Source organism: Dipodomys ordii, unplaced genomic scaffold (assembly GCF_000151885.1).
Source record: "Dipodomys ordii isolate 6190 unplaced genomic scaffold, Dord_2.0 Scaffold78, whole genome shotgun sequence".
Lineage (NCBI taxonomy): Eukaryota > Metazoa > Chordata > Mammalia > Rodentia > Heteromyidae > Dipodomys > Dipodomys ordii.
The window spans coordinates 5,793,915-5,808,495 of NW_012267294.1; the positions used below are offsets into that span (position 1 = coordinate 5,793,915).

Here is a 14,581-nt window from a genome sequence, read left to right on the forward strand (position 1 = left end):
TTTCTTTTTGCTTATGTGGTGCTGAGGAATCGAACCCAGGGCCTCAGGCATGCAAGGCAAGTGCTCTACCACTGAGCCACCTTCCCAGCCCCAGTTGTTGGATTTTTTATTTTTATTTACTTTCTTATTTATTTTATTTTTGTGATACTGGAGATTGAATCCAGGCCTTGTATATGCTAAGCAAGTACTCATCACTTGAGTCATGCCTCCAATCCTTCCTAATAATTGACTGGCTGGCCTTGAACTTGAGATCCTCTGCCTCTTCTTTTGAGTAGTGATTTTGTGATGGAATACAACAATTTTTAAAAATTTTAGTAAGCAGTTATATAAACATGTTTCAATTCCATGCAGAATGCAATAATTTTAAATGATGAACTAACAAATACTTTGAGTAAGTCTCACTTGGGTATGATACATAATTATTTTTATAAATTATTCAGTTTGATTTGCTAATGCTTTGCTGAACATTTTTGCATTTAATTTTCTTTGTGTAAGATAGTGTTGGTGGGCTGGGAAGGTGGGTCAGTGGTAGAGCTGGGTTTGATTCCTCAGCACCACATAAGGAAAAAGAAAAAAGCTGGAAGTGGTGCTGTGGCTCAAGTGGTAGAGCGCTAGCCTTGAGCTGAAGCGCTATGGGACAGTGCCCAGGCCCAGAGTTCAGGCCCCAAGACTGGACCCCCCCCCAAAAAAAGATAGTGTTGGTGTTATAGATCGAGTTATGATATATTCTCTTTGCTTCCATCTTGTGAAAGAAAGATGGTTGAAAAGTGGCATAGTTTTTTCTTTAAACATTGGCAGACTAACAGAAGTGAATCGAAGAAGCATTGTATATTGTTTGAAAAAGATTAATGTTGCTTAAATTTATTTAACAGATTTAGGCCTATTTTTATGGTTTTGGCCATTGGTTTTTGGAAATTATTTGATCTCATCAACATTATCAAATTTGTGGGCATAGAGTTGTTTGTAATGCTTTTTATTATCCTTTTAATATCCAAAGAATCTGCAATGATACCATTCTCTTTTTGTCCCACATTTTTATAGCACCAATTAGTTGTACAGGGGAGATTTCTTTTGACATGTCCATGTATACCTACACATGATGTACCTTGTTTAGACTCTCCCTCCTTTACTCTCCCTCATTGCCTCTACCCTTTTCCCAGACCAATTTCAGCAAACTTCATTGGTCCATTTTCACAGGTATATGTGAAGTATTTTGACCATATTCACCCACCTTTACCCTCTTAATCTGGCCTTTCCCTCCCATAGTACCCATCCTCATAGCACTTGTTTTATATTCCTGTCATTTATTTTTAGGTGTTAGGCTAATTGTTCAAAGAAGTATTTCACACACATATATATGTATGAAATTTATAATCAGATTGATTCCTCACTTTCCTCATCCTCCTATCTGGTATCATTCAGCAGGTTGCAGTACATTTTGTTAGTGACATATTTTCTTTCTTAGTCTGACCAAAGTCTTACTTATTTTTTGATCTTTGGAAAGAACTAGCTTTTGGTTTCACTGATTTTTTTTGTATTGATTTTCTGTTTTTAAAATATAACATTCAGTATTGTTCTTTTCCTTGCATGCTTTTGCTGTTTCATAAATTTTTATAAGCTATGTTTTCAATGTATTATATTTTACTTTTTTGTGGGTTCAAATCCATGGTCTTGTATATTAGGCAAGCACTCTACCACTAAGATAAACCATCATTTAATTCAAAATATGTAGTTTATTTTTAAAAATACTTTTTCAATTTTTCCTGAGATGTCTTCCTTGACCTGTGTCTTATTTGGTAGTGTCTATATTTTGTGATTGTATTTTGTGAATTTTTTATTGTCTTTCTTTTCTTTTCTTTTCTTTTTTTTGGGTCCAGTCATGGGGCCTGAGCTCTGGGCCTGGGTGCTGTCCCTAGCTCTTCAGCTTAAGGCTAGCACTCTACCACTTGAGCCACAGCGCCACTTCTGGCTTTTTTCTTTTTGCTTATGTGGTGCTGGTGGAATTGAACCCAGGACCTCATGCATGCAAGGCAAGCGCTCTACCACTTAGCCACCTTCCCAGCCCTTTTATTGTCTTTCTGTTTTTCTAGTTTAAATCCACTGTGGTCTGAGAACAAACATTTGTATGGCCTCTGTTCATTTATATCAATATGCCTCTGCCTTTTTGTTGTTATTGTGGGGCTAGAACTCTGGGTCTGGGTGCTGTCCCTCAGCTCTTTAGCTCAAGGTGAGCGCTCTACCACTTGAGCCACAGTGCCACTTCTGGTGGCACTTCTGTGGCTCTACCACTTGAGCCACAGTGCCACTTCTGGTGGCACTTCTGGTTTTCTGGTGGTTTATTGGAGATAAGAATCTCATGGAACTTTACTGCCTGGGTTGGCTTTGAACTGCGGTCCTCATATCTCAGCTTTCTGAGTAGCTAGGATTACAGGTGTGAGTCACTGGCACCCACCCAGCTGTCTCTTTTTGAATGTTCCATGTGAACATTATTGTTAAAATAGTCATAGATGTTCAGTTGACCTGGTGGTGGCCAACTGTTTCCTTCCTTCCTAATTTTATGCCTATAAGATCTGTCAGTTTCTATTGGAGAGATGGTAAAGCATCCAGCTACATTACTGGATTAATTTATTTCCTTACAGTTCTATCAGTTTAATTACATATATTTCATTTCAATCATTATTATATGATCAGAGGCACAGTTGTATTTTTATTGTCTTTAAGTAGTTGTACAAAGGTGTTGCCATTCTGTTTTGATCAGTGTTAGCACTTTCAACCTTCCGGGTTTTTTTCTGTATCCGTTTCCCCACATCTTTAATTTTGACAGTAATTGATAACTATATAACATTACTTTTGTACATAAGGAACTTTTTCAGTATGTTTATTTTTTCTTTTGAAAAAAGAACTCTGGGCCTGGGCGCTGTCCCTCAGCTCTTCAGCTCAAGGCTAGCGCTCTACCACTTGAGCCACAGCGCCACTTCCGGCTTTTTCCTTTTTGCTTATGTGGTGCTGAGGAATTGAACCCAGGACCTCATGCATACAAGGCAAGCGCTCTACCACTGAGCCACCTTCACAGCCCCTAATGGTATTTTTAAACACTCAGAACTGAGTTAGGTATCTCAGTGCCCTTTATTAACATAGAATTTTAACTTTTCTATGATATTTGGAATATTTTGTCATTGGTACCATGTTTTAAATTTTAATTTTGAAGTTCTGAAATTAATTTCAGATGAATATGAACGGGAAGAAACCAGACAAGCTTATATGGATCTAAATAGCAACATTGAGGTAAATGTTAGTAAAAATCTAAATAGTTTGAAAAGAATTTCTAAGCAGTGTATAGTATAGCTACAAATATATGGATAACTCTTCTTGCTATAAAGATGATTGCTTGTTAGTATATGATTGAATTCTGAAGTTTCTGTATTGAGTAATGTTTTGTCACAGCATCCTTTTATTTACACAGGAGTGATACAATTTAACTTACCAAATATTTGGTCTTGAGAAATGTAAAGTATTATTAATCTGCAGTGAGTTCTTTCTTGTCTTTGTTCTCTGATATCCTGTTATTCACCATTTTGCTTTCTCTTATAGTTATTCTTTGCTTTTGTTGTTGTTGTTGTTGGTTGTGGAGCATGAACTCTGGAGCTGGATGCTGTCCCTCAGCTCTTCAGTTCAATCAAGAGCTCTACCACTTGAGCTACAGTGCCACCTCCGGTTTTCTGGTGGTTAGTTGGAGATTATAGACACATGAGCAAGCTGTTTGTTCAGAGTTACAAGGTTTTAATTATTCATAATTTATATGTGAAGATTACATGTTATAATGTATTAATATTCTCAAGTTTGAAGAAAGATATTTAAAAAAGTCTCTGAGTCTTAAAAGTTAAACTTTATATTCCAGAAAATGATAATAGCTTATGAGGAGCTTCGTGTGCAAGCAGAGAATTCCAGGAAGGAAATGCATTTGAAGTGTAGGAATTCTGCTTAATTTTTATATTACTTTGCCACTTACATTTTCCTAGATTTTTATTTATCTTTTGTATCTTATGCTTCATATCCTTAACTACTTATATTTTGTATTGTCTTTTTTGTAGCTCCTCAGAGTTGTAGAATTTGTCAGGAGTAAATAAATGTTAAAATATTATTAAAAGTATGTTATGGCTTTGTTTTTGTTTAGCCAGTCCCTGAGCTTCTTTTTGCTCAAGGCTAGTACTCTACCACTTGAGCCATAGTGCCACTTTTGGCTTTTTCTGGTTATGTGGTGCTCTGGAATTGAACCCAGGGCTTCATCCATGCGAGGCAAGCACTCTACCACTAAGCCACATTTTCAGCCCTGTGTTATGGCTTTGATGGGTGATTTTTTTTCCCCATGGAATAAGTCTTATTATAGTTTTGTGTTTATTTTTTAGAAGTATTGTTCGTTTTTATTTTTTTGCTAAAACTATACACCATAAACTATATCAAAATTTGTTAATTAGTATGTTATATTAAGTTGTATATGTGTGCTATTATAAGAATTGTGGGGTATATATAAATTCATTGTTTTACTAAATGTTTAAGACAAAAGTACCAGATTGGCTCATTAGAAAATTTTGAGATTTAATATAGTTTCAAGATAAATTATGCATAATCTCTAAATTTTGTTTGTAATGGAAAAGTTATACAGTTATGTTAAGACCATGGCATATTTTATTTTTAAAGTAAAGGAAAATTATGAAAAAATGCAACATCTTGAAGAAGAATTTAAGAAGGAAGTAAATGACAAAGAAAACCAGGTATTAATAAAAATTTCAATTAACTTCTATCTCTCTCTTCCTCTCTCTTTCTTTTGCCAGTCCTGAGGCTTTAACTCGGGGCATGGGCACTGTTCCTGAGCTTTTTGCTGAAGTAAGCACTCTACTACTTGAGCCACAGTGCCACTTCCAGCTTTTTCTCTTTATGTGATACTGAGGAATTGAACCCAGGCCTTCATGCATCTTCATGCATGTTAGGCAAGCACTCTACTGCTAAATCTCATTCCCAACCCTCAACTATTTTTTTTGGGGGGGGGTCCGGTCGTGGGGCCTGAACTCTGGGCCTGGGCGCTGTCCCATAGCTCTTCAGCTCAAGGCTAGCACTCTACCACTTGAGGCACAGCGCCACTTTTGGCTTTTTTCTTTTTGCTTATGTGGTGCTGAGGAATTGAACCCAGGGCCTCATGCATGCAAGGCAAGTGCTCTACCGCTGAGCCAACTTCCCAGCCCCATCCCCTCAACTATTTTTAAATTAACTAAATTTTTTTGATTAGCTAATACTTGTGTGCATTTATAAGGTACAGTATAATGTTTTGGATCATGTGCATATTGGGTAGTAATCATTTAGGTTAATTAACATATCCATGACAAATTAAACAAAATAATCATTTTCTTTAAATAGTTGTATAAGGTGTTTCAATTCAACATACCAGTTTGTGTGTGTACTGTGTCTTGATCATTCTCATCCTTCTCTCATCTATCTCTTTATTTCCTAGTTCTATTTTCCTATTGAACAATTGAATATTATGACTGTTATGTGCCCACCAGTTTTCTTTTCATTCATCCCCTTCTCTCCCCTTAATACCCAGTCCCCATGATCAAGGCATGTTTCAACTTCCTGGTATTCATTTTGTTAAAACTGTCAGTTCAAAGAGGATGGAAATAAAATCCATTCCTGCATATACCATAGTTTAAATGTATATGAATATGGCCATGTATGTAGTTTCATATATATTTGTATTTCAATCTAACTTACACATTCTAGAACCTTACTTAAGTCAATAAAATTTTTTGCAGGTCTATCATTTCATTGCAGGTGACATAGTATTATTCTTTGGATACATGTTTTCCTGATCTATTCATTATTCATAGTGTAGGCTATAGTGAATAGTGTAGCAAAGAATGTGTTTGCTGGTGCCTTTATTGTAGCCTGGATTGCAGTCTTTTTTTTTTTTTTTTTGTCAGCCATAGGGCTTGAACTCGGTTTGAGCACTGTCCCTGAGCTCTTTCACATAAGGATAGTGCTCTACCACTTTGATCCATAGTACCACTTCTAGTTTTCTGGTGGCTAATTGGAGATGAGAGTCCCTGGAACTTGTTTGCCCACAATCATGATTCTCAGATCTCAGCCTCCTGAGTAGTTAGGATTACAGGCCTGAGCCACCATTGCTTGGCACTTGAAGTCTTTTGATAAATGCCCAAGTCTGGTATTGCTGGATCATAGAGTAGTTCTAATTTCAGTTTCTAAAATTTTTATTGTTACCCAGGCCTCAGTGGCTCATGCCTGTAATCCTAGCACTCAGGAGGCTGAGATCTGAGGATTTCAGTTCAAAGCCAGCCTGAGCAGGAAAGTGCGTGAAATTCTTATCTCCAATAAGCCACCAGAAAACAGGAAGTGGCGCTATGGTGCAAGTGGTAGAGTGCTAGCCTTGAGCTGAAGAGCTGAGGGACAGTGCCCAGGCCCAGAGTTCAAGCTCCATGACTGACAAAAATGTTGTTATAAAGGTGATGTACAGAGGGGTTACAGTTACATATGTCAGGTAAAGAGTACATTTCTTTTTTTTTTTGGTCGGTTGTGGGGCTTGAACTCTGGGCCTGGGCGCTGTCCCTCAGCTCTTCAGCTCAAGGGGAGCGCTCTACCACTTGAGCCACAGCGCCACTTCCGGTTTTCTGGTGGTTTATTGGAGATAGGAGTCTCACGGTCTCTCCTGCCTGGGCTGGCTTTGAACCGCGATCCTCAGATCTCAGCCTCCTGAGTAGCTAGGATTACAGGCGTGAGCCACCAGCGCCCGGCAAGAGTACATTTCTTTATCGGACAATTGCACCCCATCCCTCTTCTCTGTTTTTCCCTTCCATCCTCACCCACCAAATTGTATAGTTCATTTTCAGCTTAATATCCAGTGAGTACCACTGCTGCATTTGTTCACCCTGTGTCCCTCCATTTCTGTGCGGTCTACCCTTATACTTCCGAAGACCTATAAACAAACAAAAACAGCAAAAAAGAAAAAAACCTCATTTCTATTTCCTGGAGTTCATCTTGATAAATACTGTTTTGTATGATTAGATGCATACATGCATTGTACCTTTCTGCTCCTCTCGAACCGTATCTTCCTTTGGTCTCTTCACACTGTCTGTGAATGCCTAGAGTCCTGTGTAATTTCTTGTGTCCCAGTGTAGTTTAGATCTAGCTTCCACATGTGAGAGAAAAGATATATTATTGTTTGTCTGTCTGAGCTTGGCTTACCTAACTAACATGATTTGTTCTAGGTCTATCTATTTTCTTGCACATGACATAATATTCTTTCTAATGGCTGTGTAAAAATCCCATTATATGTAGGTACCACATTTTTTGGATCCACTCATGTTGTAGGGAATCTGGGCTGTTCCCACAACTTGGCTATTGTGAATAGTGCAGCAGTGAATTTTAGTTTTTTGAAGTATCTCCAAACTGCTTTTCTTTTCTGGTGATTTATTGGAGATAAGTTTCACAGACGTTTCTGCCTGGCTGGCATTGAACTGTGATCCTCCGATCTCAGCCTCCTGGGTAGCTAGGATCACAGGTGTGAGCCACCGGCGCCTGGCTATTAATTTATATTCTTTTTAAAAATTTTTTTTTGGGTCCGGTTGTGGGGCCTGAATTCTGGGCCTTGGCGCTGTCCCTCAGCTCTTCAGCTCAAGGCTAGCGCTCTACCACTTGAGCCACAGCGCCACTTCCAGCTTTTTTCTTTTTGCTTTGGTTTATTGGAGATAGGAGTCTCACGGTCTTTCGCAAGTGCTCTACCACTGAGCCACCTTTCCAGCCCAATTAATTTATATTCTTACCAACAGCATGTTAAGGTGTTTTTTTTTTCCTTCTACATCTTTGCCAGCATTTGTCTTTTTTGTTGTTGTTGTTGGTCGTGGGGCTTGAACTCTCGGCCTGGCCGCTGTCCCTCAGCTCTACCACTTGGGCCACAGCGCCACTTCTGGTGTTTTGGTGGCTTATTGGAGATAGAGTCTCACTGACTTTCCTGTCAATTTGGCTTTGAACTGCGATCCTCAGATCTCAGCCTCTTGAGTAGCTAGGTGTGAGCCACCAGTGCCGTATTCTTTTTTTTTTTTCTTTTTTTTTGGTCGGTCATGGGTCTTGAACTCTGGGCCTGGGCGCTGTCCCTCAGCTCTTCAGCTCAAGGCGAGCGCTCTACCACTTGAGCCACAGCGCCACTTCCGGTTTTCTGGTGGTTTATTGGAGATAGGAGTCTCACGGTCTTTCCTGCCCGGGCTGGCTTTGAACCGCGATCCTCAGATCTCAGCCTCCTGAGTAGCTAGGATTACAGGCATGAGCCACCACCGGCGCCCGGCTGAGTGCCGTATTCTTTAAGTGGCCATTCTGACTGGAAATGGAATCCCACTGTTAATTTGATTTGTGTTTCATTTATGTGTTGAGTATTTATTCATGTATGTATTGGCCATTTGTACTTTTTCTGAGAAACGTATTTAGCTCCTTTATCTTTTTATTAATTAAGGTACTAAGTCTTTGGTGGTTTAATTCTTTTGAGCCCCTTGTATATTCTGGTTATTAGACCTTTGTTAGACCTATAGCTGGCAAAATCTTCTTTCATTCTTTAGACTTTTCTTTTTAATTTAGTAACTGTCCTACACTATACAGAAGCTTGATGCAATCCAGTTTTCCTCCTATTTTCTGAGCCCTTGGAATTCTGTTCAGGAAGTTTCTGCCTGTGCAGGTAAATTCTGGTGTTTTCTTCATCATTTTTTGTACTATTTTCAAGGTTTCCGGTCTTATACCATGACACCTTAACTTTTATCATTCTTTATAATGGGTACATTCAAATTGTGCTCACTGTTCTTAGTTATATAATGCTATTGTTTTTGCAAACTCTTTGAATTTCTGACTGTACAACAAATTTCTATGTGATAATTTTAATATACATACTCAAATAGTAAGTCTTTTAAAATGAGCAATTTAATTTTTTTGGGGGGTCTGGTTGTGGGGCCTGAACTCTGGGCCTGGGTGCTATCCCTCAGCTCTTCAGCTCAAGGCTAGTGCTCTACCACTTGAGCCACAGTGACACTTCCGGCTTTTTTCTTTTTTCTTTTTTTTTTTATTGTGAAAATACTGTACAGAGGGGTTACAATTACATGGGCAAGATAGTGAGTACATTTCTTATCAAGCATTGTAGCCTCCTCCTTTGTTTACCCTTCCCATCCCTTCCCAGCCTCCCCCCCCCCCCCCCCCCCCCCGCCCGCCCTGGCTTTTTTCTTTTTGCTTATGTGGTGCTGAGGAATCAAACCCAGAGCCTCATGCATGCAAGGCAAGTGCTCTACCACTGAGCCACCTTCCCAGCCCTGCATTTTAATTTTTATTGACTCATATGCACTTATAGAATGTTAGCCTTTTTGGCATTTTACTCAGTGAATCTTCTTTAGTATTATCAGTTTACACTGCTGTTAAAATATATTATTTTATGAGAAATTTTCTTCCGACTGAAAGTCCTAATAGAATACATTATCATGGTCACTTTGTGTGTGTGTGTGTGTGTGTGTGTGTGTGTGTGTGTGTGTGTGTGCTGACCTTTTTTCTCTGACTACTGCTGTACTCCTTGAGCCACAGCTTTTCTCCTAACTTTTTGGTGATTCATTGGAGATAGCAGTCTCATGGACTTTTCTGCCCAGTCTGGCTTCAAAGTGCAATCCTCAGACCTTAGCCACCTGACTAGTTAGGATTACAGGCATGAAATATGCTATCCATGATGTTAATGAAAAGAAGCCAACATATCAAGTTGCTAATTTCTGTTTCACACAGTGGAAGACTTAAAATCATACGTCTGTATTTTTTATATTTGCAAGGATATCAATTTCAGATTAAGAGCATGTCAGAGTGCTAGCCTAATGCAAAAAGCATCTCAGGGATGGCACCCAGGCTCTAAGTACAAGCCCCAGGACTAACACAGAAACAGAACAAAACAAAAAACAACCCAACCAGATAAAAACAAATAAAAAAAAAGAGTCTGAAAACTCTTACTAGGTTTTTGTATAGAACTTACAGTTTCTTTCTTTCTTTTTTTCCTTCTTTCTTGCTCAGGCTCTTTAGTATCATTATTTGTTAGAATATGTTCTGGGCTTGTCAAATTCTTGCCTGGGAATATAAACTTGGCTCCTGACATTGTGAAGCAGAGTTAGCAAGGTAGCTAAGTCCCACTAATATCTATGATAACTTTTTCATTCTATTCTTTGTCCCTATGCCTCCTCATGTCTGGAATATCCATGTTTAGAGATTATCTCTTTTTTTTTGATTTGGTACTGGTGATTGAACTTAACATCTTGCATATACTAGGCAAGTGCTTGTTCTACCACTCAGTATATTTCTAGACCAATGCACTTTTAGTTGATATTCCTGGGTCTCTTGCAAAGACAGGAGTAGTGTTCAATTTTTAACTATATTAGGAGTCTGAAGTCTTGAATGAACCTAGGGGAATTTCACAGTTTTTTATAGACTTCATCTTCCTTATACTTATGTCTGTTTCATACCTGTCTTGTGTAGTATCTAATTCTTCCAATATACTGTAGTTCTTTGGGGGTGAGTTATCTTGTGTGTTATTATTATGTTACTATATAGATTCTTTCTTTTTTCTTTTTCCTTTTTTTTTTTTTGGTTGTGGGGGCTGAACTCTGGGCCTGGGTGCTGTTCCTCAGCTCTTCAGCTCGGGACTAGCACTCTACCACTTGAACCACAGTTCCACTTAAAGCTTTTTCTCCTTATGTGGTGCTGGGGAATTGAACCCAGGGCATCATGCTTGCAAAGCAAGAATTCTACCACTGAGCCAGCTTCCCAGCCCTTATAGATTCTTTTGTAATTGAATTTTTTTCCATTCCTTTTAACTGCTTTCCATCTTTAGAACTTAAACTTTTTTTTTTCTTTTTTGTTGGTTTTGGGCCTGGGCGCTGTCCCTCAGCTCTTCAGCTCTAGGCAAGCATTCTACCACTTGAGCCACAGTGCCACTTCTGGTTGTTTATTGGAGATAAGAGTCTCACGGACTTTCCTGCCCGAGTTGTCTTTGACCCAGGATCCTCAATTCTCAGCCTCCTGAGAAGCTAGGATTACAGGTGTGAGCCACTGGCAGCCTGCCTACAACTTAAACTTTTGAGAATTAATTTTTTTGTTAATTCCCCCAAGATTGATTTAGGTGTTCATTTCCTAATACCTAAATCATTTTTGTTCTATCACTATTAATATTTATTTTTTTTCTTTTCACTATTAATGTTTAAGTGTAGCTACTTGTCTTCCAAACCAGGCTGTGAATTTTGTGAAGGTGAATCATATCATCTGTACATTAATTCATTATTATAATTTCTCAATAAAATTTATTGGTAAGTGAGCCAGTAGATTATGTTATATAATCTCAGATATATGTTGAAATGCATAATGTAATACTATATATATCATACCAGTTTTTTGTTTATTCACTTGGTAAATGCTTATTATACAGCTTGGATTGTATGACATCTGAAAAATCATATAAAATATTTAAAAGAGTAACATGATAGGAAGAGCTGAAAGTGTCATATTTTTATCTCTGTGATGTTTACATTTATTTCATTTCAGGTATCACTACTATTGATCCAAATTACTGAAAAAGAAAAGAAAATCAAAGACTTAACATTTCTGCTGCAAGAATCCAGAGATAAAATTAATCAGTTAGAGGAACAGATAAGTAAGAATTTATAATAAGAAATATAACAATGTGTCTTATGTATTGTTCCTTTTTAAACTATCAATATAGTTTTAGTATTTACTAAATTTTTAAATATAATCATGAAAATCAAACATAGTACAAACTACTAGCTAATCAGTGCATGTATTTTTCTTTCTTTTTTTTTGTTGGTCGTGGAGCTTAAACTCTGGGCTTGGGTGCTGTCCTGGCACTCTTCAGCTCAAGGCGAGTGCACAGCTTGAGCCACAGCACCACTTAGGTTTTTTAGTGGTTTATTGGAGATAAGAGTCTCACAGACTTTCATGCCCGGGCTGACTTTGAACTACAATCCTCAGATCTCAGCCTCCTGAGTAGCTAGGATTACAGACGTGAGCCACTGACACCCAGCAATATTTTTCTTGTTATGTTCTAAATCAAAAGTTTTTATACTTTATAGTGTTAATAATCCTCACCCTGGGTTGGATCAGCTAGGGGAAGGCATGATAGAATCACTTTTTTCCTTTCCCATACTTTAAACCTTCAGAGTTTACATAATATGCTCCAAAAAGACATTTATTAATTAGTTTTTCAAGTTTTTTATAGCACAAAATGCATTATTGGTTGATTGATTATAGTGCTAGGGATTGAACCCAGGACCTTGTACCTGCTATGCAAGTGTTCTACCACTGAGCTATATCTTAACAATTTTATGTATTTGTGAGGAGCAATGTGATATTTTGGTTCATATACATATTGGGTTATGATCAACTTAGGTAGCTGCCAATTCTATCACCTAAACTTTCATAATTTCTTTGATAGTTTCATTCCAATTCTTTCTTGTTCACTGATACATTCCACACATTACTGGGTGCATATGGATTTTAAAATGTTATATATTGTTGTTGAAGTTTTTTGTTTATCATTATGGAATGATTTTGTTTTAATAATACTATTTGTCTTAAAGTGTTTTTCTGGTATTAATGAAGCTATGTAAATTTTTTCTGGCTTTATTTTTCTTTGATGAATACCTAAAGGTATAGTTTTGGAGTCTTACGTTAATTGCATGTTTGCTTAAGAGCTTTTCATGTGGCTGTGACATTTTATATTCTCAACAGCTATGTGTGTCACCTGTTTGCATCTTCTTAAGACTGGTGGCAACATGTTTAGCTATTTGGATAGGTGTCAAGAGTCATCTCATGATTTTTTTGGCTTTCCTTTTCATGATGGCAGAGGATGTTGAATATGAATTTTTCCTCGGATGGAACATCTCTTTATGTATTTTGCCATGTTCTTTTTTGGGGTCCTGGGGCTTGGACTCAGGACTTGAGTGTTGTCTCTTGGCTTTTTCATTCAAGGCTGATAGTAAACCACTTGATCCACAGTTCCACTACCAGCTTTTTACTGGTTAATTGGAAATAAGGATCTTACAGACTTTTTGTCTGAGATGGTTTTGAACCACGATTCTCAGATCTCAGGCTCCTGAGGAGGTAGGATTACTGATTACCAGTGCTGGGCTCCAAAACATACTCTTATAAGAAATGAAGCAGCACATGATGTATGAATGCTACAACCAGACAGTGATATGAAGCAAAAATATGAGGGATAGTGATATATGAGCAAAAGTAAAGAAAAGGTGTGTATGTCTTTTGGGTATGTATTTTAATTATAAAATTATTTAAAAGGTTTAAAAATAATTATTTTGGGCTAAAGGCATGGCTCAAATGGTACAATATCTACCATTTTTTTATTGTGAAAATACAGAGGGATTACAGTTACATGAGCAAAGTAATGAGAACATTTCTTATCAAGCATTGTTGCCTCCTCCTCTGTTTTTCCCCTACCATCCCTTCCCTCCCATCTCCTCAACTATCCCCCCCACAGGTATTTGTTTTCTGTTAAGTATTACCTGTTTGTCAATTTCTGTTTTAGGATTACTGGATGAAAAATTAAAGGAATCAAATGAAAAGAAGCATTATTTAACATCAGAACTGGAAGATATTAAAATATCTTTGCAAAGAAGTATGGTATGATTTTAAAACCGTAACACTGTGTTGTAAGGCGAACACTGTCAGCAAATACCAATATTATGTACAAGAATATACTAAATGTTTATTTATTAGCTATGTGTTGTATAAAACACATAAAAAATTTAATTAATTCACATGACTAAGTGCCAACAGAGTGATTCAGACTAGGAAATTTTATATGAGATTTAGAAATTGAGAGAGCTGTATGGATTGAATGGGCTATTAAGTCTCAGCGGAAGGATTTGTAATTGGAAGTAGAGGGTAGTGGGGGAAGCAAAAATATAAAAGTAGATAAAGTTAGCTCTTTTTGTTTTTTGGATCATTTGTTTTGTACTATATTTCATTTAGAGTTCTCAAAAGGCTTCAGAAGAAGATTTACAGACAGCAACAAAAACAGTACATCAGCTTACTGAAGAAAAAGAAGCTCAGATGGAAGAATTTAATAAAGCTAAAGCTGCTCATTCATTTTCGGTTTCTGAATTTAAAACCACAATCTGCAAATTGGAGGAATTACTGAGAACAGAACAGCAAAGGTGCAAAAGCTGAATTTAATAACAATATTTGTAATATTCAATAGCATTTTTGTTTATTGCCAACTATTGTGCAATTCCACAACAACTGTAGTTTTAGCAAGTTGTATAGCAAGTGTCACCTTTATAAATCTGTATTGCATAAGCATGAAAAGATATAAATGTAGGCATTTTCTTTCTTTCTTTTTTTTTTTTGGGTCCGGTCTTGGGGCCTGAACTCTGGGCCTGGGCGCTGTCCCTCAGCTCTTCAGCTCAAGGCTAGCACTCTACCACTTGAGTCACAGCGCCACTTCCGGCTTTTTTCTTTTTTGCTTATGTGGTGC

General features: G+C 37.6%; 1 protein-coding gene across 1 annotated transcript in view; it reads left to right on the forward strand.

Moving 5' to 3' along the window:
• Sycp1 (synaptonemal complex protein 1) overlaps positions 1-14,581 on the forward strand; it is a 98,933-nt gene that overhangs the window by 13,409 nt on the left and 70,943 nt on the right. Inside the window, exons 8-13 of the mRNA XM_013024630.1 lie at positions 3,227-3,285; positions 3,899-3,968; positions 4,699-4,772; positions 11,614-11,722; positions 13,631-13,725; positions 14,077-14,261. Of these exons, the coding sequence (XP_012880084.1) occupies positions 3,227-3,285; positions 3,899-3,968; positions 4,699-4,772; positions 11,614-11,722; positions 13,631-13,725; positions 14,077-14,261 (592 nt within the window). The remainder of the gene's footprint in view (positions 1-3,226; positions 3,286-3,898; positions 3,969-4,698; positions 4,773-11,613; positions 11,723-13,630; positions 13,726-14,076; positions 14,262-14,581) is intronic.